This window comes from Lemur catta, chromosome 19, assembly GCF_020740605.2.
Source record: "Lemur catta isolate mLemCat1 chromosome 19, mLemCat1.pri, whole genome shotgun sequence".
Taxonomy (NCBI): domain Eukaryota; kingdom Metazoa; phylum Chordata; class Mammalia; order Primates; family Lemuridae; genus Lemur; species Lemur catta.
In genome coordinates, this window is record NC_059146.1 from 12,455,214 (window position 1) to 12,478,502 (window position 23,289).

At 37.6% G+C, this 23,289-nt stretch overlaps 1 protein-coding gene across 2 annotated transcripts in view; it reads right to left on the reverse strand.

The window, feature by feature from the left end:
• Window positions 1-10,604: 10,604 nt before the first annotated feature.
• The window catches only part of CENPC (centromere protein C), a 45,286-nt gene continuing 32,601 nt past the window's right edge, over window positions 10,605-23,289 (reverse strand). The window contains exons 14-19 of one of the 2 annotated variants that reach the window (XM_045531890.1): window positions 22,404-22,508; window positions 21,557-21,685; window positions 18,419-18,514; window positions 15,898-16,052; window positions 11,912-12,002; window positions 10,605-10,807 (exon numbers count right to left, since the gene is read on the reverse strand). In XM_045531890.1, the coding sequence (XP_045387846.1) occupies window positions 10,737-10,807; window positions 11,912-12,002; window positions 15,898-16,052; window positions 18,419-18,514; window positions 21,557-21,685; window positions 22,404-22,508 (647 nt within the window). In that variant the 3' untranslated portion in view covers window positions 10,605-10,736. Of the gene's footprint in view, window positions 10,808-11,755; window positions 11,878-11,911; window positions 12,003-15,897; window positions 16,053-18,418; window positions 18,515-21,556; window positions 21,686-22,403; window positions 22,509-23,289 lie in introns of both variants that reach the window. The other variant, XR_006730096.1, reaches the window with a different exon arrangement.

Below are 23,289 nucleotides of genomic sequence, written 5' to 3' on the forward strand. Positions count from 1 at the left end.
CTGGTGGTGCTGAGTGAGACACAGATTAAAAATATTTTTATTCTTTGTCATTTTTTGGTCAACATGGTATATAAACATGAAATGGTTTTTTCTTGTCTATTCTTTAACATTTCTGCCCCTTCCTCTCTTTCTAGCTCCTGGTTTGTTTGGACAAGGAAAAGGATTAGAGAAAAAGGGCATCTTTTTTATTTGTAGATGCTGCTGTGTCTTTTTAAGACATTGATACCCTCTGACTCGGGGGGATGGGCGGGACATGGACAATGTATATGACCTGAACTTATGTATCCCTATGATGAGCTGAAATAAAAAAAAAAAAAAGACATTGATACCCTTTGGGTGGCAGGTGTCCAAATGCCGGCTCTCTTGTGGGTACGTGTGTGCATCCTCGGAGGGAGGGAAGTTCCTGCAGAGGCCCCTGTCTGCAGAGTTCTTTGATGTGGGAAATCTGCTCCCACTCACCTTCTCCCAACACGCCCTTAGCTCCCTTTTCTGGGGCCCACTTCTCAGGCTCTTGCCCCTGGGGTCCCCTCACCGGGCAAACCAGCCTTCTTAGGCAGGTGAGGGGAAAGTATTAGCAAGATGGCCCGAGCCAAGCTACTTTCCAGAGTATCCACTTGTCAAGGAGGATTTTCAGTTATGGCAAGTGTGAAGGGGTCAGTGGTTCCTCTTCTCAAAAAGAAAGAAAAGAAAAAGTCTAAAACTAGACAAAATTAGCCAAAACAACCATTTCAAGGCACCACACATCCTCACTCCAGGCTATCCATCTCTTGAACCCTCTCCACCGTCTGGTTTTCTGACCTTTGTCCTTTGCACTCAGATCACTGCCAGGTGATCAGATGACTAAGGCTAATTTCATTCCCGTGGTAGTCTTGCTAAGTATGAATGACATCATTGCTTAGCCCATCCAGATGAAATATCTGCAATTCACGGGGTCTTTCAAAGTCTTACCCATAAGGAAGAAGAAATAATGAACATTTTTTGCATTCCTGCAAATCAATGAGGGAGATATTTTAGATAAAAAAGGGAATGATCCTCTCAGTTCTTCTTAAGTCTGTCAGGTATCTAAGTTGCTGCCTCCTCTCCCTCCTTCCCTCAAAGCTTTGAAATCTATATTTATAGTTAAGTTAAAGAGAATTAAATAACTTTATAAGATTTTTGCAACACATTTTGAGATAATTGGAGACCTCCTGATGTGCCATAAAACCAGGGATTGAAATTTCCTGCTCTAAATGATTTAGTAGTTTGTGGAAAGCTCACACATTCAAGCTACTTCCGAAACAAGACCAAATACCCAAATCTTCCCTCCAGAGCTTTGGCTCTAATCCTTAAATTATTTTGATCCACTTTCACTAAAGCGTCTTGTGAAAATTGAGCTATAATTGCTAGAGGTACTATAAATTAGCTGGTATGTTGTGTCTTTTTCTTTCCTAAAGTTAAACCCTTAACATTAGCCAGAGAATGATTTTGAGTTGTTTAAAGAGATTGAAGGATTCAGAGCGCCACCTACTGGTGCAATGTGTGAACTCATGCAACTTCCCTGGATTGTACCTGATAATCTAGAGTCGGATTTCTAGTACCAAAAACAAAAACCAAAAAACTTTACTTTTTTAACAAAGGTAATTAACACATATGCAATATGTGTATTCCTTTCTTGAAATAATTTAAACACTTTTAAGGAAAAAAAATCACTGTCCTTGGTATTAGAAAATCTGGTGTGGGTCTGCCAGCTTCCAGCCATGTCTGACCATGAGCAAGTTCTTAACATCACTGAGCCTCAGTTTCCCAATCTGTAAAATTTGGATTAAAATAATAAAACCTTTCTTGAAGGAGTAAGATGCCATAATGTGCTGGGAAGGATGGAACAGTGCTGAAGGTGACGGAGTTAGGCAAAATATGACACCTTGGCATTTGAAAAAAATGGCAGAAGCAGAAAAGTCACCCTCACTGCCCCCTTGCTTCTTTTCCCCTGAAGCAGGTCATAAAACTTAGCTGACCTTCTAAAGTGGGTCACAAGGCCCTCATATGCCTTATATCCAGAGGAAGGGGATGTCACACAGGGACACAGATAAGAACCTGAACAAACAGGTCTTGCTAAATCTCCCCGGTTTCTTACCATTAGATTGTATCCTTTTGCTCCCCCAATCATATTTCTGCATGACTACCCACAAAAAAACACAGTTTTCCCTGCTTCTTTGGATCTTCATTTCTGGAGATTTCCATGTCACATAAAACTTACATCAAATAAATCCGTGTGCTATTCTCTTGATCTGTCTTTTGGTGTAGGGGCCTCAGCCACCAACCTCGTGATGGGAGAGAAATCCGTCTCCCCTACAAAGGCTGAGAAATGGATGCAGAGTGAGGAATTTACTTACATTAATGCAAGTCCCCCAGGATGAGTTTTGCAGTCTGATGGAAAAATAAGATAATAAGGTGCTGGTAAGAGAATAAGAGACATTGTATACGAACGTAGCCTGGCAAGAGAAAAGGTAAAACCTGGACATGCGGAGGGAAAGGAAAGGGAAAGAAACTAGAGATTACAATGAGGTGAGAGCTGGTAAACTGTAAATAAGGATAAGAGAGATCCAGAAGGACAGGAAATAGCAGTTAGAGATTCATCCCAGAGCTTACCAGCTGATAACGACGTCACCGGTGTGCCCAGAGGTGAATGTCACAGGGGTAAAGGTACCATGAGGCTGCGTGTCAGGTGAGTTGTCCGACAGACCTTGAATCGTCAATGCAGGAGAGAAAAGCCTTTAATAACTATGAGAAAGAGACCGATACATAAGAAGATCACGATAAGAAAGAGGAATAGAAGCCATCTTCTATTCTGTTGGGCAGATGGCATCAGTCCCAAAGCAGGTGGAAATTTTGCTTGAGAATATCAGTCTCCTCAATCATTCACTCAGCCTCTCAGTCCCTCTGTGTGTGTATGTCTGTCTCTCTCTCTCCTATAAATAGTGTCTTCTCAACGTTTTTATGTAGTTTTAAGCTTTAATAACTTCAAAAGTATAAATGCTACCAACAGACATATATGTTCACATATGTACATGCACATGCTGAGACCAATTCAAAAGCCTTGAACTTGGGAAAGCTTCCAAGTTTGTTCCTGGAGGTGCACAAAACAGCTGGTCAACTATTAAGATACACCACCATTTCCATTTCAGAAAATAAAATCACACTCCTGGGAAATGCTTGCTAAATGGCCCAGGTAATAGCTTAGATTTCCTGGCTTTTAACTTGTCCTTGCCCCCTTGTAAAAAGAAGTCAACTACATTAAAAACATATTTTAATAAAACCACAGTCAATGTTATGTTATACGACAAGGTTCAGGACACGCTATCCCAAAATATGGCACCTTGGCATACTGAAAACTTTAAGTTGAAGGAATTTGAGGAATGGAGAGTGTAGGAAAAACTCGCTGATCTTCCCTGTGCCCTCCCTAAACCTAGAGAGGAGCATCCTTAGTTCAGAAGATGGAGGGTCAGGTGAGAGGAATCAGAACAATCAGGCCCTTGCTAAATTTCCTCCCATTTACTGCTTTTAGCTCGTATCCTTTTTGTCCTTTCATATTTTTCCATGACTTTCCACCCATCATGAAACCTAGTATAAGAATGCTCAAGTGTAACCAGTTCTTTGAGTCTTCATTTCCTTAAGAGGATTCCATGTCACATAGAGCTTATATTAAATGAATCTATATGTTTTTCTCATTAGTCTCTTTTTTTTTTTGAGACAGAGTCTCCCTCTGTTGCCCAGGCTAGAGTGAGTGCCGTGGCGTCAGCCTAGCTCACAGCAACCTCAAAACTCCTGGGCTTAAGCGATCCTTCTGCCTCAGCCTCCCGAGTAGCTGGGACTACAGGCATGCACCACCATGCCCGGCTAATTTTTTCTATATATATTTTTAGTTGGCCAGATAATTTCTATTTTTAGTAGAGATGGGGTCTCGCTCTTGCTCAGGCTGGTCTCGAACTCCTGAGCTCCAGCGATCCACCCGCCTCGGCCTCCCAGAGTGCTAGGATTACAGGCGTGAGCCACGGCGCCCGGCCTCATTAGTCTCTTTTTAATTATTTTGGAGACCCAGTAGGGAACCTAGAAGGAAAAAGACGTTTCCTCCCCTACATATACATGGTAGTATATGTTATATATTATATCAGCATGTTGTTAATTATATGTTGTACTGCATAGGAGACATATTTTCTTATAAAAGTACAAACACTGAGGGTATGCTATTTCTAGCATGTGTTCAGGGATGGTGGAGTATAACAGCTAAAAGCAAGGAGTCTGGACTTTGACTACCTGGGTTGAAAATTTAATTCTACTAACTCGCTAGGTAATCTTTGGTTACTTAACCACTTTGAGGCTCAATTTTTTTCTACTACAAAGTGAGGGTTGTAGTAATACTACTTACCTCATAGCATCATGTGAAGTGTTTAAAGATACAACATATGGAACACCACAGTGATGCATCAGAAAGATCCTTTTAATTAGCTCAACCTTCTTTCCATCACCTCTCTCCTTTCCCTTTCTTCTTTCACATAGTATCCTGGCCTGCCTTGGCAATAATCTGAAATGGGAAGTTGAACCTAACTTGGTCCTGAATCTACTTTTTCCAATTCACTCTAGAAAAAAAGTGCTTCCTTTTCCCTAGTCTCTTCTCCCCATATAAGAATTTGGGACCAAAATGTAAGACAACTTCATTTGAATTCCGGGGCGATCTTAGCATATTTGAGCTCTGTGTCTACTGACTGTAATAGATTTTAAATGTTAGGTTATAGTCCTTAAACCAAAAAGAAATGTAGATTTATTCTTGGCAAGCCAAATTCTCATTTCTTGCTGTTCCCTGGATACGGATGAAATGGAGATTATTAAAAGGTTAAAATATTTTTGGAAACCGTAACTATTGTGCTTAGCTTTAACTAATTAACCCTTCCATTGAATTAATGACAGGGTTAATTAGCTCAAATGGGATACAGCTTTTAGTTTGGAAAAAATAAAGCCTTGGAGATTAGAGTCATTCTTTTGCCATCTTGTGGTTTTGCTGCCACACTGCAATGTGTTAAATAGATCTTGTCTATAAAAGCTGGATAGATACATTGTTTATGTAATTTTAGTATATCTTGGCATGCACTTAAAGCTGCCACTTAAAACTATCGTATGATTGCATTTTGGTTTTTTGTTTTTCCAAAATGCCAGATACTCGAATTTTCAGTCTTGATATCCCTCTAAAAAGAAAGAATGTTTTCATATACATTTGGGGATAAATGAGACAAAATGTTGAGAGGAACAGCTGAGTTTACAAAGGAAGGCTGACACTTGTATCGTTCTGTGGATTTCTTATAAGCTACATTCTCTGTCAGTGTATCATTCATAGTTTTTATCAGGACAACTAATGATACCCTTGGAAGACTCAACCCACACAATTGAGAGCACTTAACTTGAAGACAAAGTGTTATTATTCCGTTGTTGGCATTCTTTTTTTTTTTTTTTTTTTTTTTTACTTTTTCATTCATGTGTCTGGATGGCTGTTTCCTTCACCTCCCTCACTTCATTCAAACTCTCACAAAGAGGGGGCCCAAAAGCTACCCTCATCGGCAGAGCCTTCTGCATTGGCTGGGTAAACACTGACTCGGGGTATCAGGGCCAGGTCAAGAAGAACCTTAAATTTTCTCATTCCTCATCCACTTTTATTTCCATCACAGGCTTAAAACATAATCTTATTTATATAGCACATATAAAACAAAAGTTTTCCCATGTTTCTGTGATTCCAAAAAAGAACTACCAGAGATAACCTTTGAAGCCAAAATGAAAACCACAGTCAAAACAAGTCTATAATTTTCCAGCTAAAATTATAACTGAATGCTGGACGACAGACACGTCTCCATTCTTAAATAATGCCCTGCTTTGTCTCACACACATTATGAATGAATTCACTAGAAAATATTTCCTGTTCTGTACCGGTTAGCTATTGTAACACATAGTTAGCTGCGCATTCTCTACTAGGAAGCCACATAAGAAACTATCCCAAGACTTAGTGGCTTAAAACGGTAGTTCTGCAGGTCAACAATGTTGGCTGTGTGCAGATGGGTGATGCTTCTGGTCTTCACTGGGCTCCCCCCATATGCATCTGTGGTCATTTGCTAGGCTGGCCACAAGGTGGCTAGTCCAGGAAGGCCTCAGCTGCATAACTTGTCTCCACTATTCATGGTCTCTCATCCTCCAGCAGGTTAGCGAAGGCTTGTTCTCATAATATCTGGGCAGGTTTCCAAGTCTCATTAAGGCCTAAACTTGGAAGTGGCCTGAAAAGCATTCAAGGACTCTTGAGTCCTCGGCTCAGATTTGGCACACTGTCATTTCTGTTGCATTCCACGGGCCAGCAGGGTCACATTGCAAAGGGCATATGTATAGGGAGGAGGGAAAGATTGTGGCTATTTTTTGTAATCTGCCATATTATACCCAACATATATAATTATTTCACTTTTATTTGAATACTTTTATATTCATTGCCATTCAACTTAGGACAGTGATGTATTAACAATAGAGCAAACTCCCCACGTTACCAAGAAGCTAGTAATACTTCCATAGAAACTTATTCAGGTCATTTGTACCCATTTTCTACACAATCCCAATCCTGTTTTAACCTGACCATATTGCATATTAATTCCATAAATTGCAACTGGGAATTGATAAACAACCTCAATGCCATACACAAAAATAATGCATTCTTGTGAAAACAGTAGTGAACTAGTGATCAGATAAAACAGCTGCATTTTCATGCCACTACCGACACCCCATGATGGTGTCTTCATGATGAAACCATGTCGTTATCTGAATTCATAAGATCCACTCCGTCAAAACAAAAGGAACAAATGAAGAGAGGACAGACAGAGGTGTTACTTGAAAGGAAAAAGGAAAATTATTTTCCTGAAATATCCTTATTGGAAGGAAGCCTGGTAGACTAGAAAGAGCACCGGGTTGAGAAATAAAAACCTGGGTTCTATTTCCACCTCTACCACTTATTTATGGGTGACTTTGAGAAAGAGCTTCATAGGCCGGCATTTGCTTATTTCCATAAATTAAGGCAATGGATTAAAGTGATTTAAAAAAAATCACTGTCAGCTCTTAAAAAAAAAGTGTGGCGACTGTGGAGGTTCCTGAATCACTATGCCTAACTCCATCCTTGCTCATCCTCCACTTCCTCTATTTGCCACCCTGCTTTGGAAAAAAAAAAATCCAAAAATATGTAAGTTGAATGGCCTTAATCCAGTTGGGCTAAGAGTAGTTGCAATGTAAATGATAGAATTCAATATGCTAACATTTGTAGTGAGTGACAACTTGTTTGACAATCAGATTACATGACAGACGAGACAAGACGGGCTGCCAGCAGCATCCTGGATGTGTGGCCGGCGGTGGGGGTGTGAGGAATGACAGTGACAGGAAGGAAATAAAGGCTTTTTTCAGAAAACAGATTATTCAACAGAGTAAAAATGAAACTGTTCTGAAGGTGGATAAGACTTCCAGACAAATTGCTTAATACAGAGACTGGCAATTAGAAAAAGTTTGAAAGCCAAAGCTCAGAGTAAGAGTAGAGCTCAGGGGAGTTAGTGAAGGAATGTGCCAGGAAAGAGGAAATTCAGAGCAATTCCTAGGGTTGGAGCTTCAGGAGAGAACCAGCACTCAATTCAACTGAACACATTCAACAAATGTGGACTGAGAGCTTACTTTATGCCAAGCCCTGTTTTTGCAGTAAAATAAATTTTTATAAACCATACCCTTGTCCTCATGGAGCATTTTAGAAAGGAAAAACACAATAATTTCTATGGGAATAAATACAGCAGTGTAGAGTTCCTGGGTATGGTCAGGGAGGTTGCAACTGTACAAAGGTTAGTCAGGGAAGGCTTCAAGGAGAAGGTGGCATTTGAGCAAAGACTAGAAGGAGGTGAGCGCAAAGGCCCCCTACCGCTTGCATGAGCCTGGTGAGGCAGAACACACACAAAAGTCAGGCAAAGCGGATTTATTACTCACAGATAGGCAGCAAGAAGAAACAGAAGCCTAGAATCCACAGCAAGCTAGTGCCTCAAGGCTCAGGAAAGCTCCCCAGGGCAGATGGAGTTCTGTCTGCATGTGCCCCATGTCACACTACAGCTGAGGGACCCCAAAAGCACTCCACCCTGGGTTTTATACCATGGGTGTCACTGGGATCACTGAGTTCAAGCACTATAGGACATCCTGTTCTAGGAGGAACAAGGACCATTACTACGCTGATGAACCATATTGACGTTCAGATACTGATCAGATGTAAGTTTTATGAGGATTGGTAAGATCATTAATTTTAGGTGTCAATAAATGCAGAAAAAGCATTTGACAAAATTCAGCACCCTTTTATCATAAGAACGCCTAACAAAGTAGGCATTATCTCACAATGATAAAATCCATATATGACAAACCCACAGCCAACATCATACTGAACAGGGAAAACTGAAAGCATTCTCACTTAGAATTAGACGGTTGCTCACTACCACCACTTCTATTCAACATAGTGCTGGAAGTCCTAGCCAGGGCTATCAGACAAGAGAAGGAAATCCAGGGCATCCAAACGGGGACAGAAGAGGTCAAACTATCGCTCTTGCTGACGATATTATTTTTTATCTAGAAAACCCCAAAGATTCTGCCAAGACTCCTGGAATTGACAAATAAATTCAGCAAAGTCTCAGGTTACAAAATCAATGTACACAAATCAGCAGCATTCCTATATGCCAACAACAGCCAAGCTGAGAACCAAATCAAAGACAGAATGCCTTTCACGATAACAACAAAGAAAATAAAATACCTAAGAAGGTGAAAGACTTGTAACAGGGAGAACTATGAAGTACTGAGGAAGAAAATAGCAGAGGATGTAAACAGAGAGAAAAACATGCCATGCTCATTGATCGACAAAATCAATATTGTTAAAATATCTATACTACCCAAAGTGATTTACAGATTCAATGTAATCCCTATTAAAATACCAACATCATTTTTTGCATATCTACAGAAAATAATTCTGTGCTTTGTATGGAACCAGAGAAGACCCCAAAGCTACCTTAAGCAAAAAGAACAAATTGGGAGGCATTAATTTACCAGACTTCAGAAAGTGGGGAAAAGAATCCCTATTCAATAAATGGTACTGGGAAAATTATCCCCACTAATGATAATAGTGTTAAGAACATCACAAGATAGGTATCTGATCAAGGATTCAATAATTATTAGAAGAAATATTTTAAGCATTTTTATTTAAACTTAACTTTGACGAACCTTTATGATTTAAGAGAAATTGCAAAACAACTACACATAGATAAAATACACTAAAACTTTAGGTAAGTTAAAAGATTGAAATAAATTACTAAAATCAAAGCATACAACAAATGTTTAAGGTTTTCCCATTAAAGTAGTACTCCAAATTTTACTTGTAATATAGTAGTAATATTATTTCTCTTTATAGAGAACTAATAATAATGTTACTGGACTATTCAATAAAGAAAATGTCTAGCTGAAATTTGTTTTTCTATTAAAACTGTTTATATATATGTATTTATAATCAGACCATAAAATACATGAACAGAAATCGTATCAATTATATTTATTTCTATGGAACTCATTATTAACAACAAATTGGTCACAATGTAAAGAGAAATAATCCTTCATTTTCATGACAGTGGAAATTAAAAAAGCAAAGCACTGGAAAAAAACCTTATCATACCTCATTTCTCCTAAGCCCCACCTCCTAAAACTGTTTTGAATGTATGTATTTAAATGTCAAATAACAAACCTGAAAAAGGGGCTGGCCTAAAGACCATGAAACATCAAATTCTTCAGAGTTAATGATAATTATAAAATGTTATCTATATCAAAAAAACTTTGATTAGACTCTTTAGCTTATTTATTGATGCATTTCATTTTGATATTAAAAGGGGGAAGGGGAATACACAGAAAGCAGTAGCAAAGGACATTGCCTCCAGCAGAAAATATGAACAAAAACATGATAGAAAAAAGCTTCTAAGTAATAGTTAAATTAGATGTCATGTGAAGACAAAGACTACAGAGGTGAAAACACCATGTGACAATGGAGGTAGAGACTGAAGTGCTACAGCTGTAAGCCAAGCAATGCCAAACAAAGATTGCCGGCAAACCACCAGAAGTTAGGAAAAGGGAAGGAAGGATTCTCACCAATAGGTTTCAGAGACATCATAGACCTGACAGCACTTCAATTTCAGACTGCGAGTCTCCAGGACTAAGACAATAAATTTCTGTTGTTTTAAATCATTCAGTTTGTGGCACTTACTTACAACAACCCTAGGAAACTAAGACAAATTGATACCGTTCACCACAGTTCTCTACTATTGGATTATTTAATGATTAATGATTTAAAACTAACATTTAGAACAGTTTTTTTAAATGAATAGACATATTGGTCAGATCTCTTCTGACAAAGAGATGTACTATATTTTTTTGTATTCTTTTCATATTATTAAAGTAATATCATAAATATGAGTATCACTATAGGCCATGTGTATAGTCATGGAAAAATTATAAGATATAAGTGGGAGTTTGAAATGTTAATCAAATACAAATTTACACAAAACTAAATAAAATTTTTATTTTAAAACATCACAAGTAATTACAACAATAAATGTCCCAACTGTACAGTTATATATATATGTATATATATACACACGCGCATACATTTAAACTTGCTTCATCTTTCATCTTTTTATCTGAGTAAAAAGAAGAACACTTTCCTCATTCAGGAGATTTTTGATGTTGTAATAATTACCTAAAAGTAAAGTGATAAGAAAATAAAAGTTATTTCCACAGGAATCATTTCCTTTTGATTAAATATTTAGTCATCGCCTGGCAGTCATAGTATGTAACATAAAATAAAAACAATTTACCTAACCCAAAGTAACTCATTTAATTCCATGAACTGAAAGGCTTTAGAGTTAATCATCATATGTGACCACAAAAAGGCTTGAAAGAACAAAAATTTCCCATCATTACGGTAACGAAGGCAGAGATGAGTTAGACAAAGGTGCAGGAAGGGAAAAATCTCTTTCTGAAACCAATCTTTAATACGTCTCTAGAACTGCTACGGATTCCCCTAAACCAGACATAATGCATATACACAAGGTAAGAATAAAAGGTACAGCGTTAAGTAAAATAAAATCTCACAATTTAAAAAGGCAAATGAGGTAATAAATAATAGCAAAAGTGAACTATAGACGACAGCAAGCATCACACATGGCATGTCGATTAACATTGTGTACTATTACTGAGACTTTCTACATATTAGAAATTGATACATAGTAAGATTAACCAAGTTAATAAATATAAATAAAGTATTCAAAACAGTACTGGCTGGCACATACTAAGGACTATATAAACACAGCTATTATTATTGTCTCCTTCCATTAGAATACAAGCTCCACGAGCGTGGGGATTTTTGCCTGTTTTGTTCGCTTACGTATCCTAAACTTTTAGAATAGATTAAAATACCTATTTCTAATGACTTGTGCTCTTTGATAACTGGAAGCAGCACACTGTTATGTGTGTTTAAAATAACCCACTAAAAATTGTTTCAGCACATAATTTCTTAGAGATAACATGGCGGAAACAATTTTCCTTCTACCCTGAAATACAACATATCCTCTAAATAAATATTTTTATATTCAGCAATAAACAACTCTTGTTCAATTTTCATGTACCAAAACACTAATACACTTACCTAATGATAAGATTAAAGGACAATATATATCAAACTGCTTCGGCATCAGTCATATCACACTTCATTTTGATCACTGTGGCTTCAATTTTCATAGTGCCCATGAACAACTACATAGATATTGCCTATGTAAAATAAAATGTCTTTAATTATGCTTACCTGAAGGAATATAGAAAGAATCCCCAGTAGTTACTATATAAGATGTTTCATGTAAGGTACACAAAAGGTCACCAAAGTTAACATAAAAAATCTGTAAAATTAAAAATAAAAATCTTATTCCAAAGTGAACCATGACAACACCACTCCAAAGAACCTTAAAGAAAATGTGGTAGGTAGAGTAAGAATTCCCTACAAATGCCTATGCTCTAATCTACAGAACTTGTAAATATGTTACATGGCAAAAGGGAACCTGAGAGAAGGAAATTACCCTTGATGATGTAGGTGGGCCCAATCTAATTGTATGAGCCCTTAAAAATGGAGAACTTTTGACTGCTGGAAGCAGAGAAGCAATGAAGCAGGAGTCAGAGAAACTCAAAGCACAGAAAGGATTTGCACTGTTGCTGGCACTGAAGACATGGTGGCCATGAGCCAAGGAACGTGGACTATATTTCTAGAAGCTGAGAATGACACCCTGGCCAACAGCCCGTGAGGAAAAGGGAACCTCAGTCCCACAACCACATGAAAATGAATCTGCCAACAATCTGAGTAGGAGTGGAAGCTGAATGAAAGCAGATTCATCCTCATAACCTACAGAAAGGAATACAGACCTGTCAACATCTTGATTCCAGCTAATACCAGCCAAGCCTGCCAGACTTCTAACCTACATAACTGAGATAACAAAAGGGTATTGTTTCAAACCACTATATTTGTGGTATAGTCATGGGCCACACGATGTTTTGGTCAACAACGAATTACATAAAACAATAGCAGTTATAATAAATAAATAAATAGTTAAAATAAATAGTTAAAAGGTTATAATGGAAAGCTTTTGAAATACACAAAAATAGAATGATGAACTCCCAGAATACCTCGTATTAACAACCAGCCCAGTGAAGAGTCTACTCTCCTTGTTCCACATTATTTTGAAATGCCCATAATTCATTTGCAAATATTTCAGTGTGTACTGAAAGATCAAGTGTTTTAATAATGTAACTGCAATACTGTTATCACATCTAAAAATAAATATTTAATATCAAATATCCAGTCAATATTCACATTTCCAAATCATCTCTTAAACATAGTATCTTCAGGGATTTATTTAAATCAGCATCTAATTAAGAGCCACACACATTGCCTGCTTGATCTGTTCCTTAAATCTGTCAATCAATATTAGTGGCTCTCAATCAAAGGTGATTTCGCCCCTCAGGGGACCACTGGCAATTTCTGGAGACATATGTCACAACTAGAGTGGTGCTACTGGAATCTGATGGATAGAGGCATCTATAGCAAAACTTATAAATAGTAATCAAAAATAATGTTTTATATTTCCATAGTGTCCGTTGTGACCTTTCCTTTTTCATTTCTAACTGAGTTTAGTGGAGTCCTTTCCCTTTGAATTCTTGTCACCTGGCAAGACGGCTGTCAATTTTGTTTATCTTTTCGAAAAACCAGCTTTTGGTTTTGTTGATCTTCCGTATAATTTTCTTGTTCTCGATTTCATTTAGTTTTGCTTTGATCTTAGTAATTTCTTCTCTTCTACTAGGTTTGGAATTTGTTTGCTCTTCCTTTTCCAATTCCTTGAGACTATTTATTAGATGGTCGATTTTTGAGCTTTCTGTTTTTTGGATGTGAGCATTTATTGCTATTAGTTTTCCTCTCAAGTATGCTTTTGCTGTATCACACAGGTTTTGATAACTTATGTCTCTGTTATCATTTCGTTCGAAGAAACTATTGATTTTCTTCTGTATTTCCTCCTTGACCCAATAGTTATTCAACAATAGATTGTTTAATTTCCATGACTTTGTGAGGTGGTGAGTATTTCTGTTGGAATTGAACTCTAATTTTATACCACTATGATCAGAGAAGATACACAGTATAATTTCTATTTTTTGAATTTGTTGAGGTCTGATTTGTGGCCTAGTATATGATCGATTTTGGAGAAAGTTCCATGGACTGATGAGAAGAATGTATATTTGGCTTTATTTGGGTGGAATGTTCTGTAGAGATCTGTCGGACCCTTTTGTTCTAGAGCTCTGTTTAAGTCCATTATTTCTTTGCTTATTTTCTGTTTGGAAGATCTGTCCAGTTCATTCAGTGGGGTGTTCAAATCCCCTGCTACTATGGCATTACTGTTTATCATACTATTTAGATGAGACAAGGTTTACTTTATGTAACTGGGTGCTCCTGAGTTGGGTGCATAAATATTAAGAATTGTTAATTCTTATTGGATCTTCCCTTTCACCATTATATAGTGGCCATCTTTGTCCTTTTTTACTTTTGCTATTTTAAAGCTTATGTTATCGGAAAATAGTATAGCTACCCCTGCTTTCTTTTGACTTTCATCTTCTTGGATGATAGTTTTTCATCCCTTGACCTTGAGCCTGAAGGCATCTTTGTGGATTAGATGTGCTTCCTGTAGACAGCAGATAGTAGGCTTGTGGATTTTTATCCACTCTGCCAGTCTATATCTCTTCAGAAGACAGTTTAAGCCATTCACATTTATTGAGAGGATTAAAATTTGAGGTAGATTTCCTTTCATATTGTTGGGTGAAATCCTGTTGTTTTGGTTTACTCCTTGAGCCATCATGAAGTCCAAGTTCTAGCCTTTAACTCTTGAATGATTTTATTCTGAAGAGTGTCTACTGCACTGTTTGGTGTGTAATGCAGGTCTGAGTACTTCCTGTAGGGCTGGTCTGGTCTTTGCAAATTCCATCAGTGACTGCTTGTCTGGGAAGGACTTTATTTCTCCCTCATAGATGAAACTTAATTTTGCCAGATAAAGAATTCTAGGTTGGGCATTATTATGTTTTAGATGATTAAGGATAGGCACCCAATCCCTTCTTGCTTGTAAAGTTTCAGTTGAGAAATCTGCAGTTAGTCTGATAGGCTTTCGGCCGAGGCAAAGAATTTTTGAAGAAGACCCCCAAGGCAATCACCGCAGCAACAAAAATAAATAAATGGGATCTGATCAAATTAAAAAGCTTTTGCGCAGCCAAGGAAACTATCATTAGAGCGAACAGACAGCCTACAGAATGGAAGAAAATATTTGCTCTCTAAACATCCGATAAAGGGCTGATAACAACAATCTATCTAGAACTTAAAAAAATCAACAATAAAAAATCAAACCCCATCAATAAATGGGCAAAGGACATTAACAGAAACTTTTCAAAAGAAAACAGAATAATGGCCATTAAACATATAAAGAAATGCTCAACATCTCTAATATTAGAGAAATGCAAATCAAAACCACAATGAGATATCACCTAACCCTAGTGAGACTGACCTCTATCAAAAAAATCCCAAAACAACAAATGCTGGCAAAGATGTGGAAAGATGGGAACACTCTTACACTGCTGGTGGGACTGCAAATTAGTGCAACCTCTGTGGAAAAGAATCTGGAGATATTTCAAAGAGCTAAAAATAGAAATACCATTCGATCCAGCAATAGCACTATTAGGCATCTACCCAAAAGACCAAAAGACCTATAATAAAGACATCTGCACCTGAATGTTTATGGCAGCACAATTCACTATTGCAAGCATGTGGAAACAACCCAAGTGCCCGTCAATTCATGAGTGGATTATTAACATTTGGTTTATGTATACAAAGGAATATTACTCAATTGTAAGAAACGACAGTGATCTAGCACCTCTTATATTTTCCTGGATTGAGCTTGAGCCCATTATCCGCAGTGAGGTGTCCAAGATTGGAGGAATAGCCTCCATGTGTGCTCGCCATCAAAATGGCACTAACTGATCAACACTATGGTGCTCACATGGTAGTAATATTCTCCAGGGATTAGGGGGGTGGGGGGGTAAATTCACAACTAATGGACAGGGTGAGTATTGTAGAGGGGAAGGGCATGCCTCTAATCCTTGCTTGGGTGAGGCAAAGACATAAAATGCAACCAAAATGTTTGTACCCTCATAATATCCTGAAATTAAAAAAACAAACAAACTTATAAATATATGAAGAAATATACTCACCAATACATCCGGGCCAACATGCTGCTTTCCCTTTTCTTGATGTGGTCCTAATACCAATTTCCCAGTAGAAAATAAGGGTGTATCCAGTGTTTTATATACTTTCAACTCACCATGCATAACAGAAAATTGGTATGTATCTCGTGGCCTTACAAGATCTAGGTAAAAGCAGTAATACTAATATAAAGCAATGGCAATGACACTGGTCAATGATATAACTTACATACACATATATAGAACAAAGACTTATTTCTAGATATAAACCTGCTTTAAAGAGACAGAACTGATCACATCATTGACTCTGGAGCTAGAATGTCAGAGGTCAAATCCTACCTCTGCCTTATAAGTATCATGACCTTAGGCGAGTTAATTAAGCTCCTTTTCTCTGCCTCAATTTCCTTTTCTGTAAAATGGAATAATAAAAATTCATCTATGTTAATTAGTTACTGTGGATAACAAAGTTAATGTGTGTAAACTATTTAAAACGTTGGCACAAAGTGAACACTTTGTTAGTCTTAGTTTTTAATAATGGCAACATTATTATTTGTACTATAGCCAAGACAGAAAATAAGATTAGCTGAGATATAACAAAAAATTCATATTTTTAAAAAGTTTAAAATAAAGTCAAAACGTGTCCCTTCTCTGCACAAAACACTCTAATGACTTCCCATCTCACTCGCTGGAAAGGCCAACCTCCTTTCAATTGCATTTAAAGCCCTATATGATCTAAATTTCTATTTCTTCCCTCATCTCCTAATGTCTCCCCTTCTGTTACTGTATTCACACTGGCCTCCTGTCACAGGGGCTGTGAACTGCTGTTCCTTCCGCATGAGATGCTCTTTCCCTGGAGAGCCATGTATTTTGCTTTCTCATCTCCCTCTCATCTCCCCCAGTCACTTATCTAGAGCGGCAGCTCTCGTACCAACCTATATAAAACAGCAACCTCCTCCCTACACCCTCTACCCTGCTTTATTTTTATCTATAGCACTTATTACCATCTGATGACTCATATATTTGTTCGTCTGCTTATTTTCCGTTTTTAGCACACAAGAATATAAGCATATTGAGGTACAGGGACTTTTATTATGTTCGCTGCTGTATTTCCAGTGCCTAAAACAATCCCTGGCACATAGTAGTTACTTAATAAACATGATTTGAGTAAATGAGTAAGTAAATAAATGTTGAGTGAAGAAATGAATAAATGGATCAGGAGCTTGTCTCCAATTATACTGCCAAAAAAAAAAAAAAGTTTAAAATAGCCCACAAATGTATCATCACTCACTATACCAATAGATTTTTTTTCTGTTTGCTTGACTCATTTATTTATCTGGCAAAAGCTATGAGAAACCAGAGTTCTAACTGTTACTCAGAAATTACTATCTCACATTCAAAAATTTCCCTTTTACTCACAAACCTTTCCAGATCTAGAATCAACATTCTTCTCTCACCAGCTTCTGATTCTATTTTCCTGGATATTTTGGAATGTAAGTGAACCCACAGACTACATGATACAGAAAAATACACAGATATAAGAAATAGATAAAAAATGAACTGATAACACTCATAACTTTTCTAATTTGGTAGAGTACAGCAATGTTTTCAGTTAAGACACTAAAAAAAACTCTCTGTACTTCCACCTCTGTTTCCAAAAAACAATCTTAATATAGAAATAACTTGGCTAAGCTGTTAAGATGTCAAATGGAACTGATTTTGTAGTCAAAATTTTAAGTGGGAATATTATCACTTTTTGATAATCGTGATAATTAACTCTGACTTAATTATATTCTGACTTAGGACAAATAATCCTCAGTACTCAGTGATATAATCATAACAGTTGTTAAAACATTTAAATATTTCCTATATGTAAATATTGCCTGGTTGGTAAATAGCTGAGCATTCCCTAAACCTCTATCCCATTATAGTCCATCTCTTGGGACCTTCCATAGCTTTCCAGAGACTAAATACCTAATGTATATCTAATATACCTAGAGGTTTCAAGTACCTTGTTGTCAGCCTTAAGGTTAAAGCTGGCATTTGTACAGCTGATTGATGCCCTTGCTAGTCATCCTCACCAAGGTTTCATGTCCCAAGTACCATTATTGGCATCCACAGGCCCAGAAGGTTGTGTGTCCCCTGCTCACAATCCCTGCCTGGCCCCACAGAGTATACCCTTGGGTTTGTCAGCTAACTTGCTATAATTCCCCATAAGCAGCCCCTGTCCCCATATGTCTTCCTGGTCAAAGAAGGCCTAGACCTTTTTGGGAGAGACAACACTCCTGGCGATAGCACTTGTACCCTAGTGGACAAATGCATGGTACTATAGATCCCCTAAAGGTTGTCTGCCATCAATACTCCCCCACAACTGTCCTCACATAGACTGCTTAAAGAATTAGATCCTCTACTGGACTTTGGCACTGAAAGAGCTCAGGAGAGAAAGACAAAGTAGATAAGCTGATCATCAAGCAGGCAGTCTGTTCTTACTAGTAGTTTAATTAAGTATTTTCAATATCATCCCTGATCTTACCCATGAGAATAAAGTTTCTTGTTTCTGGGTCCTTTACCCTCGTTGGCTGCAAAGGATCTCCTAGAGATATATCCAGATTTACCATTAATCTATTCTCTGCAAAAGAAATACCATTGAAATACAAACCAGTTACTTAAAATTCTTCTTAATTCTAAAAAAGTTCAGTACAAAATACAGGTATAGAGAAATTATAAAAGAAATCTGCCAGAGGCATAACAGTCTCTTTCTGTTTATAAATGATCATTCTGATAAACAAAAATTCAAATTCAAAAACCCACATTTTTTTTTAATGAATGGGATCTTCCTGTACTGCCCATACTGGTATCAAACTCCTGGCCTCAAGCAGTTCTCCTGCCTTGGCCTCCCAAAGTGCTGGGATTAGAGGTGTGAGCCACCATGCCTGACCAAAAAACCTACAGTGATTTAATTGAGAAGCAAACACCTTAAACTTCCTCTTTCTTATAAGCCTATCAGAACATGTCAACTCTTGAACTCTTGCATCATCAAAGAGTTAAATGATGTTTTACAAATTCTCTAAGAGAGCTGGAAGTATGTAATACACTTTAGAAAGAATTCTTTAGGTTTCAGGAGCAAGATAATGGACTACAAGCAGCCCATGCACGCTGCTGTCAAGGAGAGGATGGAAAATTGCAGGTGGATGCTGACCTACAGTTAGGCCTTCTTGCAAAGACCATTGTGAATCACTAGCGAAATGACAGGGGGACATTCAGAGTGAACGACAAGGTGATAGAGAGATCCATTCTGCAAGATAGGAAGGTACCTGGGGGAGGCATCCACACATGGGGAAGAACACGAGGAAAGAGCCCTGGGGTTCCATGCTCCCCCAAAGTACTTCGGCCTGAGCTGTGAGGGGGCGCTGAAGACTACCACAGACCTCTGGACTGATGAGGGAGCTGCTTGGAGTCTGTGCAGAAACACTGCACCGGAGAGCAGGTGCAGTAGGGACCTGGTGGCTTTCGCTCCCAGGTTACTGCAACTGACACTATTCTGAGCTCTAAGGTCCAGGGTGCAAGGTCTACATGGGGCTCGGATTTGTTGCAGCCACTCTATCATAATTGGGAGCTAGCTGATGTGTACACACAGGTAAAAAGAACTGTAAAGGTCATTGGAAATCAAGAAGGGAGGAGGGGGAAAAGGGGAGGAATAAAAACCTATCTTCCAGATACAATGAACACTATTTGGGTGATGGGCATGCTCAAAGTCCCAACTTAACCATTAAAAGAGGTATCTATGCTAAAAGTCCCAACTTAACCATTATAAGAGGTATCTATGTAACAAAAACATTTGTACTGCCTTAATATTTTCAAATTTAAAAAAGTCTTTATCGATAAGATTTTATAAAAAACATGAGAAAATGAGCTGGGTACCAACATCTGCTGTTCCCTTATAGGAGACAAAGACTTTTGTGGCAAAGGCTAAAGCAGACATGTTGCCAACCAGTGCTCCCACACCTCATGATGGGGGGCTAGCGACAGAGGAACTGGCCCAGATTCTTTACAGAAGTGTGGAAGTAAAAGAGAAGACTAAGCTGGAAATTTAACTTGCAGTCCTAATCTCTGAGTTTGAGTTTGATTGATGAAAATTATAAAGAAAAGTTACAAGTGCCCCAGTGTGCCTAAGGAATTTCACAGCCACAGGTGGTGTCTGATCTGGTGTCTGATGGGGAAGAGTGGGAAAAGGGAAAGAAAGTTTTCTAGCAATAAATTTCCACAATGAACAGAAATCTACTACAAGAAGGGGCCATTCCTAGAACCTGTGAGTGTGAACTTATAAGGGGCTATTCCTAGAACCTGAGTATGACCTTATTTGGAAAAAGGGTCTTTACAAGATATACTGAAGCTTCTGAAATGAGATCATCCTGGATTATCTGGTTGGGCTCTAAATCCAATGAAATGTGTCCTTATAAGAGACACACAGGAGAAACACAAGAGGAGAGATCCACATGAAGATGGCAGTTATAAGCCAAGGAATACCTGGAGCACCAGAAGATGGATGGAGGTACAGCCATACCAATATCATGATCTCACAATACTGGCCTCTAAAACTGTGAGAATAAATTTCTTTTGTTTTCTGCCATGAAGGTTGTGGTAATTTGTTGCAGCAGCCCTAGGAAACTAATACACTGGATGAAACCTGAAAACATGCTAAGTGAAGAAAGCCAGTCACAAAAGATCACATATGTAATTCCATTTACATGAAATGTCCAGAATCGGCAAACCTATCAACACAGAAAGCAGATTAGCAGTTGCCTTAAGGCTAGGGTTTGGAAGGAAATGGGGAGTGAGGGCTAGTGGATAGGGGAGATCTTTTTGGGGTGAGGAAACGGTCTACAGTTGATTGTGGTGATAGTCACACAATTCTGTGAATATACTAAAACCATTGAATTGTACATTTCAAATGAGTGAAGTGTATTTATATTATATTTCAATAAAACTTTTTAAAAAATTAAAAAAGACTTCTTTAAAATGTCTTTTGTTGGCCGGGCGTGGTGGCTCACGCCTGTAATCCTAGCACTCTGGGAGGCCGAGACGGGTGGATCGCTCGAGGTCAGGAGTTCGAGACCAGCCTGAGCAAGAGTGAGACCCCGTCTCTACCAAAAAAAAAAAAAGAAATGATTTGGACAGCTAAAAATCTATATAGAAAAAATTAGCTGGGCATGGTGGCGCATGCCTGTAGTCCCAGCTACTTGGGAGGCTGAGGCAGTAGGATCGCTTAAGCCCAGGAGTTTGAGGTTGCTGTGAGCTAGGCTGATGCCATGGCACTCACTCTAGCCTGGGCAACAAAGCGAGACTCTGTCTCAAAAAAAATAAATGAATAAATAAATAAATAAAAATAAAATGTCTTTTGTAACCATAGTTTTGGCATGAAAAAGGTAAGCTTCATTTGGCAGAGCAATTTACTCATGAGAAAAGGTTTTACGCTACACTATTAATAAATTTTTAATGAATACAATTATCTTCCAAATTTGAAAAAAGTTGACATTAATAAATGAATTTTACCTATAGTATCATGTCTGAAGTTTTTAGGAGTAAATTTCAAATTTTGCAAAGAGCTTCTTCCCAAAGCACTCTTATTTAAAATAAAATCTAAAAGTTACTTTCAAAAATAAATTCATACTTCTTTCATCGTTATCAAGACAGATCCTTTTCTGCTTAGCTATTTTGTTGACTTTTTCCACGTTTCCTTTTGCCTTCCTTTTAGGCAACATTGTGTCTGGGGATAGTACTCCACCAATCAGAAATCCTCCTGAAATATAATAACAAGAAATGCAAAATATCATAAACAGTAACAAGTAAATCTTGAAGCAAAACTCTTTACATTAATATAGCACATTGGCTTTCAAAATACCAAAGAACATATTATAGCTAACAGTTCAAATAACACAAATACCCACCAATTTCACTTATGTCTCTACCACACTAAATCTAGAAACACTGATCAAACAGGATTGGATGATCTCTGTTGCTTACTTGAAATCAGTCATCAGTAAATGTTAAACAAAAACAACAAAAAAGGCTAGCAATGAACTATTTATTGAAATTCACATGTAAGTTTAGTCCTTTGACATACGTGATTTCCATCAAAGAAAGGAAATAACTTTAAGATAACGCTATTCTTTGTTGCTTACTGTAAACCATTTTGTAGAAAAATATGAGAAAATGGTTGATAAGCATAATAATGGGAACTACTTTCCCAATCTAATGCTTTATGAAATTAGAAACCTTCTCAGATAATATAGAATAACAACACTTATAAAGCCACACAGTCAAATAGCTACCAAAGAGAAAAAAAATACCAGTATCTCTAATCAGACAAATCTGGATTTGAATCCTATTCTTATCATATTTGGGGGGGGTCATGATAATTAAATGACACAATGTATGTAAATGTGTAACACAGTGCCTGGAACATAGTACACATAAATTTGTTAGAGATAGACATTATAGCATAAAGTAAGTTTTACCTGATGGCGTTCCCTGATAATCTATTCGCTCGCCTCGCCAGTATTCCAAAGGTTTCAAACGTATTCTCTTGGTCCTGCGAACATTTGGTGTGTTGGAGGGCAATACTGTAAAAAGATGTCAGACAAAAATGTACATATGTAAATGCTCACTTGATAATACTTAGCAGTACAAAGATTCATATTACCTTTTAGAACATAAACGCTTTTTTTAGAACATGAATGTTTTCCTAGACAAGACTAAAAAAAAGATATATTTGTTCTAATAATTGAAGAAATGTCAATGAAAAAACTGGCTGCCAGACTGGCAAAGATTTAAAAATTTGATAATGCCCAGGGCTGATGTTAAAAGTACACTCATCTTATGTGAACTATGCAAAGTTCTGTAGGTCATTAAGTATGGAATGCCCAATTTCCTTAAGTACTAAGGTTGACAGCTGATATCTCTGACATTTCACTTTGACACTTCTTTTTTTTTTTTATTGTGAAGGTACATCCTCATTCTTTCAAACACATATTTTTGGCTTGTGATTATCTTTCAAATTTTTTTAGAGCAATTTTTACAAAACCATGAATAACTCAAAAATATGTGTTATTTTTGAATACGAGTTCCATTGTGGAACCAATGCAGCACAGACAGCTTGATATATCAACAAGAGTTTGGGAAGGATGTGGCTAATGAACACACAGTACGTCGACGGTTTGAGAAGTTCCGTTCTCGTAATTTTAATCTTGAAAGTAAGCCATGTGGGTGACCTAAGACCACGATGGATAATGATGAGGTGAATGCTGTAGTGGAAGCGAATCCATCTCAACCTACGTGTGAATTAGCAGTAACGTTTGACATTACTATTCTAACAACATTGGACCATTTGAAACAAATCAACAA